At 34.3% G+C, this 23,895-nt stretch overlaps 2 protein-coding genes and 1 long non-coding RNA gene across 15 annotated transcripts in view; 1 reads left to right on the top strand and 2 right to left on the bottom strand.

Moving 5' to 3' along the window:
* Positions 1 to 12,332, bottom strand: part of LOC126775502 (uncharacterized) — a 366,351-nt gene extending 354,019 nt beyond the window's left edge. Inside the window, exon 1 of the long non-coding RNA XR_007669883.1 lies at positions 12,300 to 12,332. This is a non-coding gene — a long non-coding RNA (uncharacterized LOC126775502). The remainder of the gene's footprint in view (positions 1 to 12,299) is intronic.
* The window catches only part of LOC126775413 (cytospin-A-like), a 68,445-nt gene extending 53,965 nt beyond the window's left edge, over positions 1 to 14,480 (top strand). For 9 of the 13 annotated variants that reach the window (XM_050497315.1, XM_050497316.1, XM_050497313.1 and 6 more), the window contains 9 exons: positions 371 to 533; positions 1,212 to 3,893; positions 5,684 to 5,788; positions 6,498 to 6,613; positions 7,342 to 7,486; positions 8,855 to 8,998; positions 9,699 to 9,822; positions 10,173 to 10,329; positions 10,808 to 14,480. In XM_050497315.1, coding sequence (XP_050353272.1) covers positions 371 to 533; positions 1,212 to 3,893; positions 5,684 to 5,788; positions 6,498 to 6,613; positions 7,342 to 7,486; positions 8,855 to 8,998; positions 9,699 to 9,822; positions 10,173 to 10,329; positions 10,808 to 10,897 — 3,726 coding nt within the window. In that variant the 3' untranslated portion in view covers positions 10,898 to 14,480. Of the gene's footprint in view, positions 1 to 370; positions 534 to 1,211; positions 3,894 to 5,683; positions 5,789 to 6,497; positions 6,614 to 7,341; positions 7,487 to 8,183; positions 8,999 to 9,698; positions 9,823 to 10,172; positions 10,330 to 10,807 lie in introns of those variants that run through there. The other 4 variants (XM_050497312.1, XM_050497325.1, XM_050497324.1 and 1 more) reach the window with 4 other exon arrangements.
* Positions 14,473 to 22,761, bottom strand: LOC126775468 (inositol oxygenase-like). The gene is made up of 7 exons (XM_050497440.1): positions 22,621 to 22,761; positions 21,231 to 21,408; positions 20,776 to 20,984; positions 18,418 to 18,554; positions 17,285 to 17,419; positions 15,663 to 15,758; positions 14,473 to 15,158 (listed from the first exon to the last, which is right to left on the bottom strand). The coding sequence occupies exons 1-7, from the start codon at positions 22,636 to 22,638 to the stop codon at positions 15,050 to 15,052; spliced, it is 882 nt and encodes a 293-aa protein (XP_050353397.1). The 5' UTR covers positions 22,639 to 22,761; the 3' UTR covers positions 14,473 to 15,049.
* Between the last annotated feature and the right edge of the window lie 1,134 nt (positions 22,762 to 23,895).

Here is a 23,895-nt window from a genome sequence, read left to right as displayed (position 1 = left end):
TTGCTTAGTTTAGTTATTGTTTTATGTTATGGCCCAGTTATACGACCGATATGGCCAAGTGGTAAGAACGCGTGAATCTTAACCGATTATTGTTGGTTCAAACCCGGGCAAGTACCACTGAATTTTCATGTGCTTAATTTGTGTTTATAATTCATCTCGTGCTTGACGGTAAAGGAAAACATCGTGATGAAATCTACATGTGTCTAATTTCACTGAAGTTCCTCCACATGTGTATTCCACCAACCCGCAATGGAGCAGCGTGGTGGAATAAGCTCGTAACCTTCTCCTCAAAAAGGGAGAGGATGCCTTAGCCCAGCTGTGGGACATTCACAGGCTGTTACTGTATATCGATTTACCTACTTAAATATAGGAGGCAGAATGGAAACAGTTCCAGAGCGACTTGTTGATGACTGTTCGAGTCGCAAATGACTTCAAGACAGAAGCCCAGAGAGAACTAGAGAGACTTGTCTCTGAGAACAAGATCGCAAGAGATCGCATACGGCTGCTCGAAGACCAAATGCACTCTCTTAAAGGTAAGTGAGGGAGTAAGGAAGTGAGCAGACTACCGTTAGAGGGAGACAGCATGAGAACATTAAGTTTAAATGTTGATTGTAATCATGAATAGATTTTTTCGTTGTTGCATGTGGTTTTTAAAGGTAGAAAGTAGCAAAAAAAAACAATCTTGAGTATACCATTGTAATGATTTGATTATATAGTGTTTGTATTGGAAGTGTGTTCCTTTTATAAGTGCTTAAATTGATAATACTGTTTTTTTTTTAATGGAACACCAAATTTATGTTTGCTTCATGGCTCGTTACTGTTACGTTAAATTGTTCCGTGTGATGGAGACTATGATGAGAATTTATTAAAAAAGTAAATAATATATTAATTTGTGATACTTTTGAAGGAACCCATTTTAAGTATGACCTAAAATAATTACTTTTATGCAAAGTTATTCAAAGAATCCTTTGACTTTCAGCGTTATTAGTAGCGAAGACTGCATGTGTAATAGAATTAAAATATTTTTTATTTTAAAACAAAAGTTACTATAAGCAAAATTAACAACATTATCATGCACTAATTACGTAAGGCTTTAAAATGTAGTCGCAGCCATAGAACTAACTGTAAATTATCGTCTAAAATATTTAAAATGTACATATCACATAATGTTAATATAATTTGTCTAATAAAAATTTCATGTACCGAAACAGGTATTGACAGTCAAGGATCTATGGATAGCACGCGAAATTATTCTGACGGAAAGATCTTGTCAAAAGATTCTGAAAGCTTTGATTCGAACAGTGAATGCTCTTCGATAGACGTTTTTAAAAATATTAGATCGCGATACTTATCGAGGGTTCACAGCGTTAACGAACTCCCCAAGGTCGCTAGTTTGGTAGATCAAGCTTTCTATAAATCATGTAATAATTTATCTCAAAGTGATTCGGATGTAAGTGTGCCTAAAGAGCTTAAACTTGAAATAGATAACGTGACGACTGATGAAACGAATGACGATGAAAGTTACAAATCCAGTTTGGAAAATGCAGACGATTGTCAGAGTAAAGTTTTAGCAGAAGCTGTTCTAACACCCTTTGAAAGTAAAGGTTTGAAGAGACAAGATGCCCTCGACGGTTTCTCGAAGAAGATTAATCGTCAGGATGCTGTAGACAACGACCCTGATCCAATCAATGATAATGTTAATTATAATTTTAGGTCTGAATCTAATAATATTAAAAAGATAGAAAAAAATAGTATTTTTAACAAGAATCTCTCGAATTTATTTAATGGCAAACAAAAATCTTACAGTACAGATAATCTTAATGTAAATACAGAGTTTAAAAATGCTCTTAAAGAGGCAACTAGCATAGAATTTTTAGATAACACGTACAATGTTAGTGAATCGTCTTTGTTGAGCGAAGGATCAGACAGTGTTTTCTTGTCTCCGTTAGAAAAAAATAATAATGTAATTAATTTAAATGCCAAAAAAACCTTTATTAAAAATATAAACAAAACAGATAATGTAAATGATATTCCATCGGAAACTATGGAAGCAAATATATTGAATTTACCCGTAGTAAAAGCAGAGTCTATTCTTCCATTTCCGTATCCGGATGACATAAGTTGTAGAAGGAAATCTGATGGCGTTTATGATATATACGTACATCCCACGGAATTTAATAAAACATACTTCAATAATACAATTGAAAATGACTTTAAGAAAGTCAATGAAGAACTAAAAGTTAATTTCAAAGCAGCCTTGGATAGAATAAGCGGAAACGATATACAATCTACGACGACAAATAAATTGTTAATTATGTCTAAGACAACTATAGATTCACCAATATTGGACATAGATAATAACTCAGATATTGTTGATAATTTCGTGCCAGTAAAACGTCTGTCAACATTTAAAGGGGAAGAAAATATTCTTCAACGAAACGAATCAATAAATAGTGTTAAGGAAAACTATGTTATCGACCTCTTTGAAGATAAATTATCAAGTAAAAATAATGACGTCGGCGAAGAATTTCATGGGGTCAAATCTTCAAAAGTAGTTAATAATGTTAAAGATCATAAAGAAAATAATGTAAATGTTATACCAGAAAACGGAGACAAAAATCTTAGAAGTACGAACAATGTAAATATTATTGAGGTAACTAACTTGAATGATCCGAAAACAACACTCGAAGCTGCAATCGATGATAACGTCAGTTATCATTTAAAAATAAATACTGTCACTGATTTCGATCCTCCAAACGTATCTGCTGGGACACGCGATAATGAACCGAATGACATTGACAATAAAGTTAAAACTACTCTAACTCCAATGAGCGTGGTAAACTCCAAAATAGACGGTTCATCGTCTCCGATAATACTTAGTCCTGTTTTAATTCAACCAATATTTTTCCAACCAAACAATGCAGTTTTAGAATTGAATTTAACGAATGATACCAAAAAAGGAACAGTTTATTATGATGACATCGATCAAGTGATTACCAAAGATTGTTCTAAACTGAATGAAGTGACAAAGGATTCTGAAAGTAAGCGGAAAGGTATTTATCAGAAAAATAATAAAACAAAACAACTTCCATTTTTATCTTTGAAGATGTTTGGATCTAATGAAAATGTGATGGAATCGAAATCGTCTTCACCAAACAGAAGTCCTACGAAAACAGTAGTCAGGTTATCAAAAACACCAGAGTGGTTAATTGATAACCAGTATTATCAACCCATGCAAAACGTACCATTTGTCATTAACACAGCGCAGACATTTGTCAAAGAAACCCTACCAAAACAGGAGCTTCCTATAAAACGAATCAACTCAAACCCATTTATATCTTTCGATCAATCGAAGCAAGTACAGGAACAAGAGAATTATTACGAGGAAATAGGAGAACCGATATCATTGAGTCAAACGATTAACGTCGCAGATGACGAAAAGATATCGAGCAAAACTCCGACAGCCGATGATTTTAAAAGCATAACTCGCGAAGAACTTCTTAAAGTACCGAGAAAACCAAAACGAACAAAGAAACATGAAACGACAGTACCTAGTAAAACTAAACATGAAAACATTGAAGAAAATAAACCAAATAGTATTACGAAATCCGCTATATTCCTCTCGCGAACGCCGAGTGCAAACGATACTACTAAAAAATCATCAGGATCTGTCTCTGATATCGTTCAAAGTTTAGTTAAAAATCAGATCGAACCCATGCCTCAAGTACCATTAAGAAAGCTTTCCCTGCAGAGTCAGAAGTCGCCTAACACAGAAATAGATACGGGTTCGCTTCCTCGCTTACGAAAAACATACCACTGGAAGACGTTGGAACACAAACGGCTATCACATCCGATACGGTCATTAAACGACACCTCGACTTCAAGACCTCTACGTAAGTTAGGCTTTGTGCCCCGAAACGTCCCGTGTGATATCTGTGAATGTAAATAACAGTGTAAGACTTGTTTTTATGTATAATTGCGTGTCGTTTTATGTGTATCATTTGGTGGAGGCGTTAGTGTTGGGCATTGTACGCAAGCTTCTATAAAGTTTTCATGATGTATGAAAATAGCACAATTCAACATAGTTATTTCCGGTTACTATATTCAAGAAACGATCCGTTTTTCTTACGGATACTAGAATTTTTGACGAGGCGTAAATTATATTCTACCATTGGCTTGCTACTTATATATCAAAATGCTACTAAAATGTATATTAGGTTAAATGTATAAAGGTGACAGAAATTGTTTAAATAAAACAAATGTAAACGACAAATCTACTATCCGTAAGCGAAACGAATCGTTTAAATAAATAGTAATCGGACATGAGTAGGTATCGAAAATCATAATACATTATCAAGCTAGCCATAAGCCGTTTAGCTGTTGTTGTATAATATATTATGACCTTTAAAATCCTTATGTCTCATTGTCAACCAACAGGAATAAACTATTTATATTGCACACTATTTACACGATTTGCGATTAAGGAAAATGTTATTATCTATGGTAAGAGGTTTTATATGTGTAAAATATTATTATTGATTCATCATGTATAATAGTCGAGAGGGCCTAGTGGTTAGAGCGCGTGAATCTTAACCGATAATCGTGGTTCAAACCCGAGCAAGCACCATTGAATTTTCATGTGCTTAATTTGTGTTTATAATTCATCTCGTGCTTGACGGTGAAGGAAAACATCGTGAGAAGATTAAAATTATGCCACATGTGTATTCTACCAACCCGCATTGGAGCAGCGTGGTGGAATAAGCTCCACAACCTTCTCCTCAAAAGGGAGAGGAGGCCTTAGCCCAGCAGTGGGACATTAACAGGCTGTTACATCATGTTTTTCGAATATATTTATTTGTAAATAGTTACCAATTCTTTACGATTATATGACTTGCTAATGATTCACATATTATTATTGAACAAAATATATTGTTTTTTTTTTTTTTTTATTGCGTATCGCTTTAAAGATATATTGGTGTCGGTTAATATCATATAATTAAATTTATTTTATTATCTGTCGGTTTTGGGTAGAATTATTCGGACTTTTGTTATATAGAGGACATGGGTATATTTTTTAGGTATTACACCGACCATTTTACATTAGGCAGCTATACCCTCTGCTTTTAACGATATGTTAGAAACACGATCATACTTTCATCTGATTTCCTGAAGGTACCATCATGTGGGTACCATATTTACTGGGTTGTAGGGCTTTGTGCAAACCCGTCTGAGTAGGTACCGCACAATCATCACGTTCAACAGCCAATTAGCAATATTTAGCATTGTTGTGTTCCGGTTTGAGGGGTGAGTGAACCAGTGTAACTACAGGCACAAGGGACATAACAACTTAGTTCTCTTAGTAGGTGGCGCATTGGCGATGAAAGCAATGATAGCAATGTATATTCTAAACAAAAGTTTTTTTTTCTAATTATTTGCATTATGTCTTAAATTCTTCTCGTGTTATGCGATCTATAGAATTAATATCGGGTGAATTTTGAAATACGTGCAGTAAAAATAAGCTATGAAACCTCTTTTTAACAGTTTATACGAAATATTAAATGAAAAAAAAAACATCGACAAATCGTTTAGTATGTCCGAGAATGGGCAGAATAGTTTCATGGAAATATATAAAATTTGCAAATTCTGTTTAGCGTATTTAATTTAATTGTAAATTTCATATCAGCTATACCTCCTCGAACAGAAGAGACGCCGCCTCCCCCTCCGTTACTGTCCAGCGCTTCTTTGCAAGACATCATGGCGACTGCTGCATCGCATAGACGGACCAAAGGTAATAAATATTCTGACGCTCTTAAACTGAACCCAAAATTATGAGTAATGTTATATAGTGGTTTTAGTTCGTCTGGGTAGGTACCACCCACTCATCAGATATTCTACCGCAAAACAGCAGTACTTGTTATTGTTGTGTTCCGGTTCGAAGGGTGAGTGAGCCAGTGTAATTACAGGCACAAGGGACATAACACCTTAGTTCCCAAGGTTGATGGCGCATTGGCGATATAAGCGATAGTTAACATTTCTTTCAATTACAATGTCTATGGGCAGTGGTGACCACTTACCATTAGGTGGCCCATTTGCTCGTCCGCCTACCTATTGTATAAAAAAAATTAAAAAATATGTGTATGGTTTCTATATTTTGAATGTGTATTGTTAATGAAGATATAAGGCCATGTTTAAAAATTTTCAACTCATATTTAGGTATATATTGTTATATATTTAAAATGGAATATTATAAATAAAAGCTCATAAACTAAAAAGAAAAAGACTATTGAGATTACTTTTAAACCGAAATAGAGCAGAACAAAGTATTGCTCTTTAGTGGTAGAAGAAATACCTATGAATAGGTGATGGGTAGGCCATTAATCACAGCTTGCCAAACAGATACTGATTAATTAAAATAAAATATAACATAAAACCTTTTTCTAACGACATTTTTTTTTGTCTCTGAGCGTGTTTATGAAGTAATAAAACATAAATTACAGGTGTAAGTAGACAAGATTCGCGTCTGTCAGTGAAGTCCCTGATTGAGAGTATAGAGAACGCAGCGAAGGCGGCCAAACAGTCGCCGGCCACCACGCCGGTCACCGAGTGGCCGCAGGTACAATCGGGGAAAGAAATCACTCATAGTGCTAAAAATTGTTTTCTTTCTCTAATATATAATAATAAATTACAAATGTTATAACAATATCCACAGAGTAACTAAGCATAAACAACAGAAATATTCATAACTCATATATTTAATCACAGTTCTTATATAATTAATATTCAGTATACCTACTAGTATAAAAATCCCTCAGAAAAGCCTTTGTCTGTAGCTTAAGTATTACCAAAGCTTAGTAAAGGTTCGTATGTTATCTTAGACCTTTCTTGGACAGAAAGTTGGTGGCACATTGGCTATGAAAGCAATGTAGCCAAGGTTGGTGGCACATTGGCTATGATAGCAGTGTAGCCAAGGTTGGTGGCACATTGGCGATGTAACTGTATATGTACATGTATTATATACAGCGCCAACGTCTGACCGCTGATGAACGCTTTCCACCCTGTGGCGCACGTGCCCGTTTGTCTATCTATAATATAAAAAAGATATAGATCTATAATAAAGGCATACGCACCCGTTTGCCATATACGGTTATGTTTTCTTTTGATGATCATATTATTATGATACACTGTCTGACCAAGTCCAAGTGCGTTTTAGGTTAATAAAGAATATTTTTGTATGCAAATAAATTTAATTAAACATGTTTTCCGGTTATAATAGCAATAATTATGAAAACGTAATAAAATAATAATTATTTGTTTATAATGAAAAAAAGTAATTTCCAACAGGTCCAAACAACAGCGGGCGTGACGAACCCATCGACTAACATGAAGAACGGTATGTCGGAACCGACGCCCGCCACCAACGGCACCGCCAACTACTCCGCCAAGCCCCCCGCGCCCCGGAACAACCGACCCTCTCCCATCACCACAGGTGCGTCACGTGTGACATTCTATATTAGCTGACTATGTTCGATTAAAGCAGCTGTACTCAACCTGCCCGCCGGGCTTTTGAGATTGGCCCACTTGACTGGTTCAATTAGTTTCAATTATTAAAAATACAAAGGTTTTTTTTTTATTAACACGTAAATAATTTGAATTAAACACTTGCTGCCCACGGACACTCCTTGAAACGTCAGGATATTATAAAAAAAATACACATACAATATACCTAAATATTATTTGTTTGTTTACCGCGACACTATAATTAACGCGTGTTTGTGACCCTTATAAAAATATAAAAAGATTGAGTATGGCTGGAATAAATCGATTTATCTATAACTTATCGACCAAAAGGGCAAAGTCTCGCTATTCTTATCGATATATAACGATACATATGTACAATATATTGACGGTATTTTCATTTACCTTTTGGGAAATTTTAATTGGCTCACTAATTTTTATTGATAATTTATTAATATTTTTTTTCAAATCTGTCTATTTGTAATTTATATTATAGCACGAAAACAAGATTATAGTATTACCTTTGGGGGGGGGGGGGGACATACTATCCATAATCATAAAGTTGTAGATTTTTTTTTATTTTTGATATTGTCATACTTGAAATGTTACTAATTCAACGTTTAAAATATTAAACGGACGCATGTATGTGTTTGCTTATTTTCTTACAGCATGGCGGCATGATAGAGGAGCATAGCTCTCGCCTTATATATTTCCTAACTAATCTCTTTGTCTGTGTATCTATAAAACTTGCCATAACAAAATTAAATTATTTATTTATTTATTCTTGTACTGTAGTGTTTGATTTATTTGTAACTAACAATTTCTTTTGTTTCTGTTGTTGTTTTATTTGTATGTTTTAGTTCATCATGCTTGCCATTAGACATCTGTTTATCACTTTAAGTTTAATATTGTTATTTTCATTGTTTCAATTAAAACCTTTTTTTAAATGCAAATAAAAAAAAATTGCCTTTAAAATTCGATTTAGATATATGGTTCATGTAGATGTTTCCGACAGTGTTGTTGTATTCGTTGGACGCTAACGTTTTCTAAAAATAGGAATATCATCCATTGCATTATTAGTGATGTACCCTGGTGTATCAAATCATTTGGTGGATTGTATCTTGAAACACTCCATTACGCCTAGCGATCATTCTCGTACCTTTTCACGGCTTTGTGTCAGTTATATTATACACATATTGACTATATTTTGGCATAATTTCCTCACGATAATGCACTAATCGTTGCCTGCCATAATTGATAGTATATTTTGACCTGGATAATAAAACTGAGACAAAGCGTGGTGTATACGGCTTGTTGATGTGTCTAACGCGCGGGGCAGAGACTGCGGCAAGCGGCGCCAACATGACCAACATGAGCAGCATGACCAACATCGCCAACATGCCCGACGAGCAGCGAGCCCTGGCCACTCTCCAACAGAAGGCCATCGAGTCGTTCGTAAGGAGAAACAGCTACGGAGATATATGTGAGTGACTAATGATGACGTGAACTTGACGTGCTTTGCGCTTTTACTAATCATAGTGTATGTTACACTAGGCAAAGTGTAACGATACACTAAACGGCGTCGATGTGAAAATTAAATTGACAACTTTAGTTTTTATAGTAGAATTAATTTCGATACGTGAGTATAACTACATTTTCTTTTTTAATAGATAAAGTAACATCATAACAAACTCTCAAATGTGTTGCTGGGCTAAGGGATCCACTTCATTTGAGCTGGTTGCGTTGATTATTCCCCTACGCAGCTCTAATGCGAGATGGCGGTGTCGATGTTCACCGCTAAGCACGAATTATAAATACGATTTAAGCACATAAAAATACAGAGGTGCTTGCTTGGCATTGAACCCACATTCATCGGTTAAGATTCACATTGTTCTAATAATAAGGAACGGTTAATATTTCGTACGGCGCCAATGTCTTTTTCGCGGCGGTAAAATCAGACATAATAAAATATAAATTAAGTAAAGGCAAATATATATATATATATATATATATATATATATATATATATATATATATATATACGACAATCAAATTACACGTTCTTATTATAATCGTTTCTATAGTAACGAATAATTAGTCTTCAATTCGTTTCCCTCCTACGAATGTTAAATATATTATAATGCGATACACTTGTATGATAACACACAATAATATATGTTTAGGTGAGAGAAAGGATCCGTTGAACGCGTTGCAAGTGAAGAACGGCGGCTCGAAGCGCAACGCGCTGCTCAAGTGGTGCCAGCAGAAGACCACGGGATACAACAACATCGATATCACCAACTTCAGGTTGGAACTATACCGACTGTAGTAACAGTCTCTGAATGTCCCACTGCTGGGCTAAGACTCTCACTGTTTGAGGAGAAGGTTTCGAGCTTATTCCACCACGCTGCTCCGTGCGGTTTGGTGGAATACAAATGTGGCAGAATTTCAGTGAAATTCGACACGTGCAGGTTTCCTCACGATGTTTTCCTTCATCGTATAGCGCGAGATGAATTATAATCACAAATTAAGCACACGAAAATTCAGTGGTGCTTGCTCGGGTTTGACCACTGGGCCATCTCGTTCAGCTCGTTACATACCGACTGTACTTCCGGGTGAATGAGTTCCACGTGGTGCTTAACGCGTATCGCCCGCAGCTCGTCGTGGAACGACGGCCTGGCGGTGTGCGCGCTGCTGCACTCGTACCTGGGCGAGGCGCGCGTGCCGTACGCGTCGCTGTCGCCGCACGACAAGCGCACCAACTTCTCCGTCGCCTTCGCCGCCGCGGAGTCCGTCGGGATACCCACCACGCTCGTGAGTCACATTCATATATCTTACGAATATCTATCAGTGCTATTAAGAATACCAGTATTCGCTTAGTGGAAAAAAAAATTAAATTCGATTGATAAACATTAGAGGCAAAGTTACTGAAGTTTTTTGTCTAGATTGTTCTGTTATAAATAATATGTTTGTTGCAATTGCGATCTTAGTAATTGGAAATCTTAGTTTATTAAGCGAAATTTTAAACGGGATCCCGCAGATGACTTATTATATTTCAAATATGTATTATATATTTTTGTTACGGTTTCACTATGGCAATAACCATCTTTTAAGAAGTGATGAAATAACTCATCATCATCAAATTTCTCATCAAGGTAAAGTCTTGATGAGAAATTGTTTCTTTAATTTTCCCTTTCTAAGAAAAACAAAAAAAAAAAGATTTCACACTTTGTTTCTCTCATATAGACATATTATATTTTTGTTGTTATTAATTATCTGTATTGATTAACAGAATATTCAAGATATGATACAACAGGAGAGACCGGACTGGCAGCAGGTGATGGCGTACGTAACCAGCATTTACAAACATTTCGAGACGTAGACTGTATTTATAGCGTTATAAAGACTAAATTCGATTGATACTATAAATCATTAATCGTTCCATATATTTAAACAAACGTTATTGGCACAAACCGCTCTTCGTACGTTTCTATCTATTGACGTATAATATTTTCCAGTAACAGAGGGAGTAAAGATAAACAAACCTATGATTTATACATCTTTGTCAATAGCTCTGCTGTATTATGCGCTACAAGCACTTCTTGATTACTATATCATTATTTATAATACAACACTATTGCACTAAACTACTTTTATTCACTTTAATTTTACTTCTAAACTTCCTTGTAATAACTTCGCCGACAATCAAAGCCGCCATTTTATCACGAAACCATAGATCATTTCATGTTAATTTAAGGTCAATGGTTATATATTTATCTTTACCCCTCGTGCCATTGGAATCAGGCTGTAGTATAATCTGTTCTTCCAAAACGTTCTTATAACTGACCAACACTGAAATTAAGAAAAAAAAACTTACGATAAGAATAAATCGACAAACATCGTTCTTAACATACTTCATGTGAAACGGAACGTTTATGATCTAGAAAGTTCGATATTCAAAGCCGAAAAGGCAGTCTGATAGGTTGTAAAGTAACATTCCTGTAAGGATAATTTAGGATTCTAAACCAATCGCAATAGTTAAGGCAAAAATAAAAAATAAATGAGTTCTATAATATCAAACGCACCTTATGAACAAGCCAAGTGGACAGCCTAAAGCTGCTTCCACACTTATACGGTACGTCTTATGATTTCATAATCCGTATCCGTAACAGCCTGTGAATGTCCCACTGCTGGGCTGAAGGCCTCCTCTCCTTTTTTGAGAAGGTTTGGAGCTTATTTGGATTTCGTAATACCATCACGTATATATGTCAGTATGTAAAATTGCATTTATATGTAATTTTATCCTTATTTATTATACAGCTGAATATCAATATTCACTCTGTTTATGTTAGACCATAACGATTTTTTGACTCCAAATGGCTTCAACATTGTGACGTTCGTGTATTACTAAGCAAACATAGCACTATTTAATGCGTATTTTTTTATCATTATCGAAATATAAATGATTCAATTAGACTTATAAGAACCATCTTTGAGTCATCCATCGTTAGTCGTTCAGTTACATTTAGACAAACGTTTTTTTTATATAGAATTGGAAGGCGGACGAGCATTTGGGCCACCTGATGGTAAGTAGTCACCAACACCCATACACATTGGCATTGTAAGAAATGTTAATCATCGCTTACATCACCAATGCGATGTTATGTCCCATATGCCTGTTTTACATTACATTAATTATACTGGCTCACTCAACCTTCAAACCGGAACACAATAATACCGAGTACTGCTGTTTTGCGGTAGAATATCTGATGAGTGGGTGGTACCTACCCAGACGAGCTTGCACAAAGCTCTACCACCAGTAATGCCACGTCATGCCACTATATATATATATATATATTCCAATAATTTGTATGTTACATATAATACCTTTTTCATATTATAATGTGTATGTTTTTAAATATTGCGATTGGCTTATTGCGTGTGATAGTTTAAATCATGTCCGCCATTTTGTGAGATTTCGCCTTCGAGTTGTGTGAGGAATTGATAGCCGTCTTTCCATATAGAGACTGATATGATAGGTTAGTTGGGTCACGATCTTTTTGTAAGCGTTACTCTATAGATTGACAATTGCCAGGGGTCGGCAATTTCTTTTTTGTTTTTTTTTTTTTTGTAAGTGTATTCAAAATGTTTACGCGCATTTGTTATTTTCGTGATATTTAAAATTTCAAATGGTTGTTAACCTCTGGCATTTGTTAGGGTGTGTACACATAAGCGTATTAACATGGGTCTCCATGGTTTTATTAATTTGAAATGTATAACTGACATAGCCATATATATATACGGATAAATACCTAAATAAAATAAAAGGTAATAAATAGAACTTATATAACCAAGACATACAAATATACCACACATAAATGTGTATACACCTTAAAAATAAAGAAAATTAGAGTAAGGTAGAGATAATGAAACGCCTTAGAATAGAACGGCCTTGGTATTGTATGCGAGAGTATATTTTGTAGTATTGAGTATAAGGTTTATAATCGTATGAATTTTCTGATCGTCTGTCCCCCTCATACTATTAACGGGTTACAGTATATGTAATAAAATGTTAAACAGTATGTATAATGCCATTATAAATTATGATAAAATAGACTTGTATTATTGTATAATCAGCCTTTGATGTCTATATCCAGTTTAACGCCTTGTTATAAGTATATACACTTTATATATAACTATCTCGACGCGAGACGCTGCACCAATTATAATTAAACTTAAAGGTTATTCATAGAATTGCTTACAAAAATCGACTTTCAAATTTAGCATCATTATACTGTACTGGACGTTGTTTATTGAAAATACATTTAAGTTTGGTAGGATGATAAGCTGAACACCGTTGTCTTCTTCTTTCAAATGTCAAATCAATGATGACAGAAAGGGAGAACTAATAAACTTTTATATGTGAAGCCGTATATAGAGTATACGATGTATAAGTATTCAAAGATAATGTAAAAACAAATTAAAGCCGATATTAATGTATATCATTGGTAATGAAAAAAATGCAACTGTGCTAAGTTTGTAGTACATGCTTCATGATAATATGCTTTGGAAGAAATGAAAGTTATTATACAAATAATCTAATTAATACAATAACTACGTTTTTTTTTTTGACTTGTTAATAATATTTCATATGGCAACCTCTTCTGATTAAAATAATAAAAAACAAATCGAGTTCAGTGATATAGTCTATGGTCTACTTTATTTCAATAGACTGTAAGATTCTGAAGTCATGATAAAAGTAAAAGCCATTACGCAAATTGAACATAACTATATTTTTGTTTAAAATTTAAAATGCTAATGATGATTTTTTTTTTTAAAAAAAACTTTAGAGAGGGATATTGTCTATGGCCTCTTTAATTCCATTCAATGTGTACATTGTTCGTTAGGTTATGATTGGTGACAGTTTTTGTGATTGTATTGAAGATTGATGTATGATGGTGATGCACACGGAATTTGAATTATTATATTGTGAATAATATTTTCTTGTACCTATATATAATACATTCTAGCGTTTGAAATTTATGTGTCAATAAATTTACTGATAGTAATTTATGATCGAAAATTAAATGAATATTCTCAATTTTTTTTGTGACGAGATCTCTATATGAGAGAAAGAGACGACTATATACTTGTAATGATATAATATACGCCTTCTTGTCATCTATAGTGTTATCTCTGTCTCGAGACTGATTTCATACAATCTACATTGTTTTATGTCATTTATAGATAAAGTATTTTTCAAATGATGTTTTATGCTCATTGAAATAGAGTTCATTTTTGCATTTGATTAATGTGTTTGCTATAAATGTTCGTCGTATATAATAAACACGAATTCTCGTTTCGCAATGTGACTGCTATTTGTTGAAGCTATATAAATTAATTATCTATTTTCTGATATCTGTATTATTGTAAATATAGCTAAAATAAAGTTCCTGGTTTATTTTTTAATGTTTTTTATTTTTTAAATTATATACAATATCCTGGGACATTTTTTCACACACGGCCATCTGATCCCAAATTAAGCTTGTACAAAGCTTGTGCTATCGAAACCAGACAACTGATATACTACATATACTACTTTTCTTTTGTAAATACATACTTATATAGATAATTACACCTAGACTCGGGACAAACAGACATGTTCATGCACAAAAATGTCTGTCCTGGGTGGTAATCGAACCCACAAAATTCGGCGTGAAAGGCAAGTGTTCTACCAACCACGCCAACCGGCTCGTCAATAAATATATAAATTATTAATAACTTATTTATATAATCTATACATAGTTTATCTAAGAGGGCTTATATAATTTTATCAATACAAAAATATATCTTATTTTCTTATGTATGTTTGTTTATGACTTAAAGGTTTTATTTTAAATATTTTTAAATATTATATAATATGTTAGAGTACTAATCTTACATACAGTGCTTAAACAATAAATATATAAATGCGTATTCATCAAACTTAATTGTTTCTCAAGTCAGTTATTGTATATGATAATTAAGATATAATTTACCACTCAAGTGTTCCTGGTATATATTTTTCAATGAGGTTCTCGTAGTATGGCCACAGAGTTTCGATATCAGGTATGGCTGCGCTCTTCGTGTACAAGTCATATTGGCTACAGAAAAAAAAGTAAGAATTTACAAATGCTAACTAAAACGATTAAATAATAAAATTTTAAGTAGTTTTATTGGTAAGCATGATGATGTTCTGATCGATTTGGTCAATGCGGCCTTTCTCAAGGGAGATAAGCAGGGCATATTATTGTGCACAAGTGTGTGTTAGTATTCACTGTCATAACCCAATCGGACAGCAAATCCGACCCGACCGGCATCACTTATGTATGTATGAAATAAAAAGATCGTTTGAGATGTTTAAGAGCTTATTCCACCTCGGTGCTAAAATCGGTGGATTGGCGGATACAATGGAACATCCAAGAACGATTGTAATTTTGTTTGTTATGTAATGACGAAATGTACTATTGATGAAAACAAACAGCTTAATTTTAACGAATCTGTCAACTCTACCACAGTCATGGTAATATGGGCTAATTTAACACATTGCCAAGGCGGGTGTTTTGCAAGTGGTTGAAATTATTTATGTAATTTGAAATGATACTCACTTAAATTTAAGTACAGCTGTTTTTATTTTTTCATCCCTTTCAGTAGTGAATTGCTTGTAATCTCCACCGGCGTGCCACGGGTAAAACGAATGATATCTGAAATAAATTGAATTTACTCGTGTGTAATAATTGATATATTTTTAATTTTTTTTTGTTGATATATCTATTTACCCCTCTAATTAAGCGTCAAACCTGCGACTTATACACCGGTAGGCGTACAGTGAACCATTGCGCTATTGGCGCAATATTATATTATGTATTACCAAAATTATTACAATATTATATTTTTAGCAAACATCTGTGGACAATAGCACTGGCAACACACATATCGTAACTGTCACGGGCGTTTTTGCTTATTATTACTCTTTTAGGGCTCCCACACAAAACCGCAAATTCGCATCGCATCGCAAATATCTGCGAATTCGCACGAACGCACCGCAAGAATTTCCGATCTGCTTCGCATCGCACATTCCTGCGATATTACGACATCCTTGGTGACGCCATTTTAGTCCGCTTTGAGACAGCTTTAGAGAAAGACGCGCGGCGCATGATATAGATTTTTTAATTTCTTTAATTGCGGAGCGTCCCGTCCTTTGGGACACAAGTGATGAACATTATAAAAATAAATTTATTAAGCAAGATGCGTGGAAGAGCATCTGTGAAAGTTTGTTTCCAAATTTCCAAGACAAAGAAAACAGCGAAAAAACGAAACTTGGTAAGTACTTTTATCTCTACAACAATACAATCAATGCATATAAGTATAAATTAAATAGCGTGTGAGTTCATAATAGTCAGAGTTCATAATCGTAATAAATGGATGAACCCAGAATCTTCTTTTTCTTTTATATCTATTTAACAATAACAGCAGTGCAATAATCTTTTTGCGATCCATCTTAAGCTTCCTAAAAACACGTCCAGTACGGCTGACTACACTTGAAGGAATGGTCGCCCTACCAAACGGCTTGCCGCACTAAATCGTATCGCAGAAATTCGCATCGCAAGTTCCTGCGATGCGAAATCGCATCGCATCGCATCGCAGTTTTGTGTGGGAGCCCTTAGGTGGGAAATTGTTATCTGTCAGTGTAAGATAACGATATGATCTGTAAATGTTTTTAGCGCATAATTAGCTAATTTAAATTGTTCCTTTTGTGTTTTGTTTTAAAAGTATTGATTCGTACAGAGATCACTTAAGTCTCAATCGAAGTGGATTCAAATCCTGGCCACAAAAACACCACTGTGTGTTCTTCATGTGCTTAATTTGTTTTTTTAATTTGTATGTGGACACATGTCCCACAAATCAACCATGCGTGGCTGTAGTCATGGTCCAGTGCAACTTGCTTGTTATTAACACGCTTTTATATTATTTCAAGAAGCTTCGAACCTATTTATTGAGAAGCGAGAAAGTAGAGAAACTTTGGGACAGCTTATGGCTGTTACTACTACTCACTATACTCTCTCTTCTCTTATCTAAACCAAAATATACTTTAGACTTATAAATTCAGAGAACTTTCTGTTAGGCTACTTTTTATATCTAAAAGAATAAAGTATTCTGTGTAAAAATATCTTCTAAAATTCCTATCTGCAGGTAGCCAAAGTCGGCTAGCCAAAGGTCATGTACATACCTGATCATCCATAGACCTTCTTCCGGGAACTTCGCGTTGTTGTGTTTCAGTACTCTGTACAGATACTCGTCGTGTCCCCACGACATCAGCAAGTTTTCGATACCGCATTTCGGTTTATACATCCCATACTTAGTACTGAAAATATAGCAAGAATCAAAAATAGTTCTTTCTATATATTTTATTGAATAGGAAGGCGGACGAGCATATGGGCCACCTGATTAGTGGTCACCAACGCCCATAGACATTGGTATTGTAAGAAATGTTAACCATCGCTTACATCACCAATGCGCCAACAACCTTGGGAACTTAGATGTTATGTCCCTTGTGCCTGTAATTACACTGGCTCACTCACCCTTCAAACCGGAACATAAGAATACCAAGTGCTGCTGTTTTGCGGTAGAATATCTGATGAGCGGGTGGTACCTACCCAGACAAGCTTGCACAAAGCCCTACCACCAGTAGATATTGGTGAGGAGGCCTTGTCCAGCCTATGGCCTATGATGACTACATATATTGATGATGATATTGTTACTATAGGTCTTTTGTCTTGTTTAATCAACTATACACCATTTACGTGTTAATCGTCACAGAGTTAACCTTGTGGCGCACTAATATCAAATATATTAGGATGAGGTCATAGACAATTAGGTATTTTTTTATGATTTGACATATTCTTAACACGTTCAAGGTCAACTCAACTAATGGTCTTAATATATTAGGTTGTGCTGCAAGCGCCGATGATCTAGACTCTTTAATATATTGTCAGACATTCAGACTTTTTAAAATTTATTTTAGGGAAGCAGACTTGCAAGCAGTACCCATTGTAGTAAGTAGTCACCTTCGCCATGCTTCGTCAACCATTAGAATAAACTCTTGGAGGCTCTCAAACTGTCAAATGATCATCAAATCGTTCAAAAGGATATCATCATGTTTACAAATAGAAACAAAGCAATAAGTTTTTTTTAGAAGCGAAACTTTGGTCGTAGATAAATGTGAAATAGGGCGTAATTATAGCAACGTCTCTATACATAACGTTTTCGACGCAAAATAATTTCACTGTTACTTAGATACATAATAAATGTACTAGCATCTTTAATTTTATCAAATGTATATCAATGAAATAATAAAATTACTTGTATTCTTCATTATACGTGTCTGGATTAGCCTTAAAGCTATCGTCTCCGTACACAATGCTCTTTCCCCACTGACAGCCCACGGGGAAGGTGTCTCCCACCACACACCACTGCGGCTCGCCGTAGAACGCCATCACCTTTGCCGACCAATGCATATACAATCAATATTCACCTTTATATAATTAATAATTATGGTTAATTTAATTTAATCTTGCAAGACGATGTTTTCAAAAGCACTTGTGAGCGCCTTTTTAAAGAAAGTATATTTTAATTTTATTATTTAACAGTAATACCTAATTACATAAAATATTTTCATTAATTTAAGAGTTATTGGGTTTTATATTTAATAATAAATATCATTCATTATTATAGGGTACGTACTACATGTACTAATATGTCTGCGCGCTTGTCTCTTGAAAATGTTCGCCGTGGCTGAAAGTGTTCAGGACAACGGTAACATTATATTGACTGTATTTAATTGTTGTATTGAAAAATAAAATGAATGAAATACACAATTTCCTTAGCCGCGTTAAACCGTGATTTTAAATAGCTAATATATAACATATATACGAGTAAAACTTTATAACAAATTACAACCTACTATAAAAAATGTAAGCTCAATTAGGAAGATGTAAATTAAAAAAAATTTTTTTTGTACTAAAATAATCTTTACATAATTACAATAACATGTGTGAAAAAATTATGATTATATCATGTATACTTTTTTTTTAATAAATAAATCAATTTAGGCGCTCTCGTATAATTCTTGCTACGTCCAAATTTTGACTATGACGTCACTTCGTCCAATCATTATTGGGAGCGACTCTTTTGCGATACGCGCGTTGATAATTTTGTATTTATTTTATCCTTCTCTGGGATTTGACGCCCCACATACGTTCTTTCACTTATAATAATATTAGAACGATTATTAATATATTAATTTATGCTAAAATAACAGCAGTATTTTCACGTAGACTACCAAATAATCGACCGAAAGTCGATCTTAAGATTGCGGATTGTTTCACAAATCATGCGAAATATACTAGTGAGCTTATTATTATTGTTTATTTTAATCTTTTGTTAATGCAGATTGATCATAACTGTGATCGGCAATAAGTTCATATTCTTCATGTATATACTAGTGCTTTTCCGTATTCGATAGAAGATAATATTGATATAGAATATAATATACATTTCCTAAATTTGATTTTTACATACACAGTTCGGAGCGCGATAGCTACGATATAGAGCCACGGCATATTATTTTAAATTTGCCTCTAATGAAAGTGCAAATAAAGTTGACTATCGCGAATGTGAAGGATGCAAACATATTATGGCATTGGTGTGACCAATAGTGATGTGAGCCTACTTTTAATGAAATAAACTGTTACTGGAAGAAACCTTTTTATGTAAAATCACTTTCCATTTGGAGAGCCTCCTGCTTGTTTGCCCCCCAAACATTTGGAGAGCCTCCTGCTTGTTTGCCCCCCAAACAAGCAGGAGGCTCTCCAAATGGAAAGTGATTACCACGGTCCAAGGACACCAGCAACACCTGAGTGCTTGCAGGTGCGTTGCCTTAAAGGAATGAGTAGGCTTAGGCTTTTCTGAAGGTTTCTATGTCATAACGGTTCGGAAAAGTTGCCGGGTAATATGGTTCCGCAGAGTGGCTGTGCGAGGCAGGAAATGCTTTAAAAATAGCGCTGTAGTAGTAGATTTCCAGACATCGAGATGGTATGGATGGAATTTAGACTATAGACGCGATGTCTGGTGGTGAATATCAACGCATGGGGCGTTGAATTTCACCACCAGACATCGCGTTAATTGAAACAGTCCCTCAGAGCATTTCCCGTAAAAGATTCGATAGAAGATGCAAAGTGATAACATCTCTCCTGCCCAGAGATGAGAGCAGTACTCCATGTCGGGCTGAATTTTCACCTTGTAGAAAAATTTCGCTATTATTTTTTTAATTTTAAATATGATTTTTTGAGACCATGAAAAATAAGTTTATCTTCCTAATTAACGAGTTCAAGTATTGGCTCTCACGCTATATTTTGGAAAATTAATACTGATGACATGAAACATACGTAATATCTCGTTAGCTGAGTACCTACCTATATGGCGACCATTATTATATTTAACTTTGTCATGCTGTTCTCATGTAAGTGACGTTCGTCTTTTTTGAGAATAAAGATACTTTGAATACATACATTATGTATAGTAGTAAATCTTTCTTAAAAATTGAACTATCAGGTGAATTTTTTTTTCAAATTGTATTTCTAGAGATTAACACGAACAAACTAACTCTTCAGCTTTATTATAAAAGTATAGATTAATTTTTTACGATTGTGATGATTATACCTTTCCAAGATCATGTATCAGTCCGATGAGTTGGAACCAGTCGTCATCAGGGTAGTCCTGTCTAATCCTCTCGGCGGTTTGGAAGGCGTGCACGATGTTGGGCAGGTCAGTGTCGGGGTCTGATTCATCCACCAGCTCGTTTAGCTTGATGAGAGCATCCTTTACCGATGATTTAAAATGGTTGAATTTTAACCATTTGTCCATTTTGCCTAAAAAATTTAGCTTATTTTCACACGATTTGACGGTTTTGTTGAAGATTTATCTCCAAATAAATGAAGATAAATGCATTTAAAATACCAAAGAACATTTTTATAGAAAATCATTGGTTTAATGTTTGTAAACAATTCAAACCATGTTCAATAAAGTAAATTCACTTGAAAAAAATAAAATAATCAAGCATAAAAAGCCTATCTCGGTATACCTAGGTTGCTATCATTACCATTATCGGAATATACCTTTAACGAAGTCAACTGTCATATTAGTGTGCATTTCGTAGTAAGTCTTGCAGACACGCTCCTTGATGGGATCCTTGTCATCCACAGAGTAGTCACGGAAGGCTTCCAGGGGTTTTCCATCGTAGACCTTCTCTGGCCGCAGCAGCAGAGAAGGGTCTATCATCGAAATAGTATTGTCCTGGTAAAACAAGATTGTAGTTAGGATATTATAGTAATATTGTAGTACTAAACGATCTAACTGCCTAATTGGTTTAAAACTCGTAGTTAAAACTCGTAAATCTTTGGTCTAGCCATTTACAAAAATTATTAGTATTGTTCTGCCACTAAATAGTTGGCAGTGGACTTAGTAGCACTTTCTCACCTCGGAAAACACTAAGGTCATTTACTTGATCTCTCTCCGTCGTGTCTAATGGCTATTCCTATGGGCTATGAAAGGGAATAAATATTTCTGTCCTCCGGCCCTATTTCGGTCACGGTGGCCAACAGAGTGTTAGGAATATGTAAAAAACTATGAATAGTAATAAATAGTATAAAGGTGTATAAACAGATACTAAAGACCAGTAATTATACAATACACTGCGCTGAACATATTATACAAAGACAGGTCCACTCTGTAATCCCTCACTCTCATAATCGGATGGAAAGGCAAGTGCGATACGACCAGATAGGGTTAAGGCGCAGTACCAACGGCTTAACGTAACTTCCGAGGCACTGGTACCCATTTCTAACTTCCAGTGCTGATCTCTTTCTCGACAGTCAACAGAAAAATCCAAGCGCTTTTTACTTGCCAGATCCAGGGGTCCGAACCCAGGATTTTAGATCTACGCGTGTTTGCATACAAACTTTTATTATTGTATTGTTTTTTAAATTGTTGTATGTAACACGTTGTGTATAATATTTTCTGTACATCTGTGCTGATAGTTCGTTAAGATTTTGCCAAAATTTTAGTAAGTATGCAAAAGAATCAGATATAAAGATAGACTTGCAAGCCTTGATCACTTGTCGAACTCTTAATTTTGAATATTTTAGATTATATAAAATAAATATAGATTTAAAAAAAAACGTTTCTTTGAAATTTCCATGTAAAAGCCGAAACCCTTAGCTTGGAAAATAACTATCAGTAATATAGAAGGGCGTAGAGTCTGTCTTTGCCCAATTTATTTGAAATTATCAACTGCTGAACTGTTTTTTTAATAATATCTGTAACAGACTTCGGCTTTGTAATAAACGTCCAAAGCCCAAAATCTCCATTATTATTTTTTCATCATCTTTACTTGTGAATTTCTCGCTTAAATTTTCACTAATACAACATTTTAAGTAAATTATGTAATATTATTATATCTCTATAACACAATCAAATATGAGATTTTATAAGTAGAATTAAACTTACGGAATTTTTAAACTTCATTTCGCACTTGTTCAATATCTGACGACAGAATCAAAAAGACTAACCGTGTTGGACAAGGCTGAGAACTTAAATGTGAGTTGAGCGAATTGATTTATCACGGGTCAAGCGAAAATGTTATCTAGCCTCTACGTATCATAAGTATACAAGCAAATTTCCATATATAATAGCTAATTGTCCATTAATTTATTGGTACTCAATTTGATTAGATTATTAAGATTATATTATAAATGGTTATAATTAGTATATAATTAGTTAAGTAGACAATTCAATTAATTATACAGATGTTTTTAAAACAATAACTAATAAATGTCACTTAATTTGTCGTACATAACTAATTTAGATATATTTGTTTCTGTTATATCCTCGTTACTATTTAGCGACAAGTTAAAGTAACCATAAAAAATAATGATAATTAAAAATTACAAAATTTCACTTTTTTTTTAAACCTTATATATAAATATTAAGGTACTTATTTTTGAAGCTGCATTTTATCACGTTCTTGCGTATTACGTATTGATAAGTAATTTTATATATAGCTTAACTTTTTAGCATATATTTACTTAATATAACTATTTATATAAACTGTAACGTGATTTAAATATATTGGCTGAGTATATATCAAAATATTACATAGGTCATAGACGCGTTTATAAGTGTAATAGAAATATAGATTAATACTTTATAATTGTTACTTTTTCTATCAAAAAATCGAAAATAAATACTGTTCAATCTAATAAAATAATAGAGTGTTTCTTGAATGGATATGTAAGAGACCAAATATTCCTATGGTCAAATTCTTTCACCCCAAAGGGAGAGGAAACACTGAACGGCAGAGGGACAGTCACAGGCTTTAACAGTGATCCTGTATGTTTATATGCTTCGTATGTTCTACGCATATGTAAGTCAGTCACGTGACGCATACATGTACAATAAGTACTCAGGTTACTTGTTGCATTGCATTTGTCTGTTTAAAGGAGAGTGCACAATGCAATTTATTTACTGATAAAAACTATAACCTTAAAAAAATATTCAAAAGAAAGACAGAAAGAAAGATATTAAATTAATTTAAGTAATTAGACACTCAGTGGTAGGGCTTTGTAGCGCAAAGCCTACCACTAAGTGTCTACGGGTGGTGGTACCTAGTGCCTACGGGTACCACCCATGCAGCATATTATATTCTAACACCAAACAGCAATATTTAGTACTGTTATGTTTCGGATTGAGTCAGTATAACTACAGGCTTAAGGGTTATAACAT

This window comes from Nymphalis io, chromosome 18, assembly GCF_905147045.1.
Source record: "Nymphalis io chromosome 18, ilAglIoxx1.1, whole genome shotgun sequence".
NCBI classification, from domain to species: Eukaryota; Metazoa; Arthropoda; class Insecta; order Lepidoptera; family Nymphalidae; genus Nymphalis; species Nymphalis io.
The sequence above is the reverse complement of the archived record's forward strand: the minus strand, read 5'-3'. Positions and strand labels throughout refer to the sequence as shown.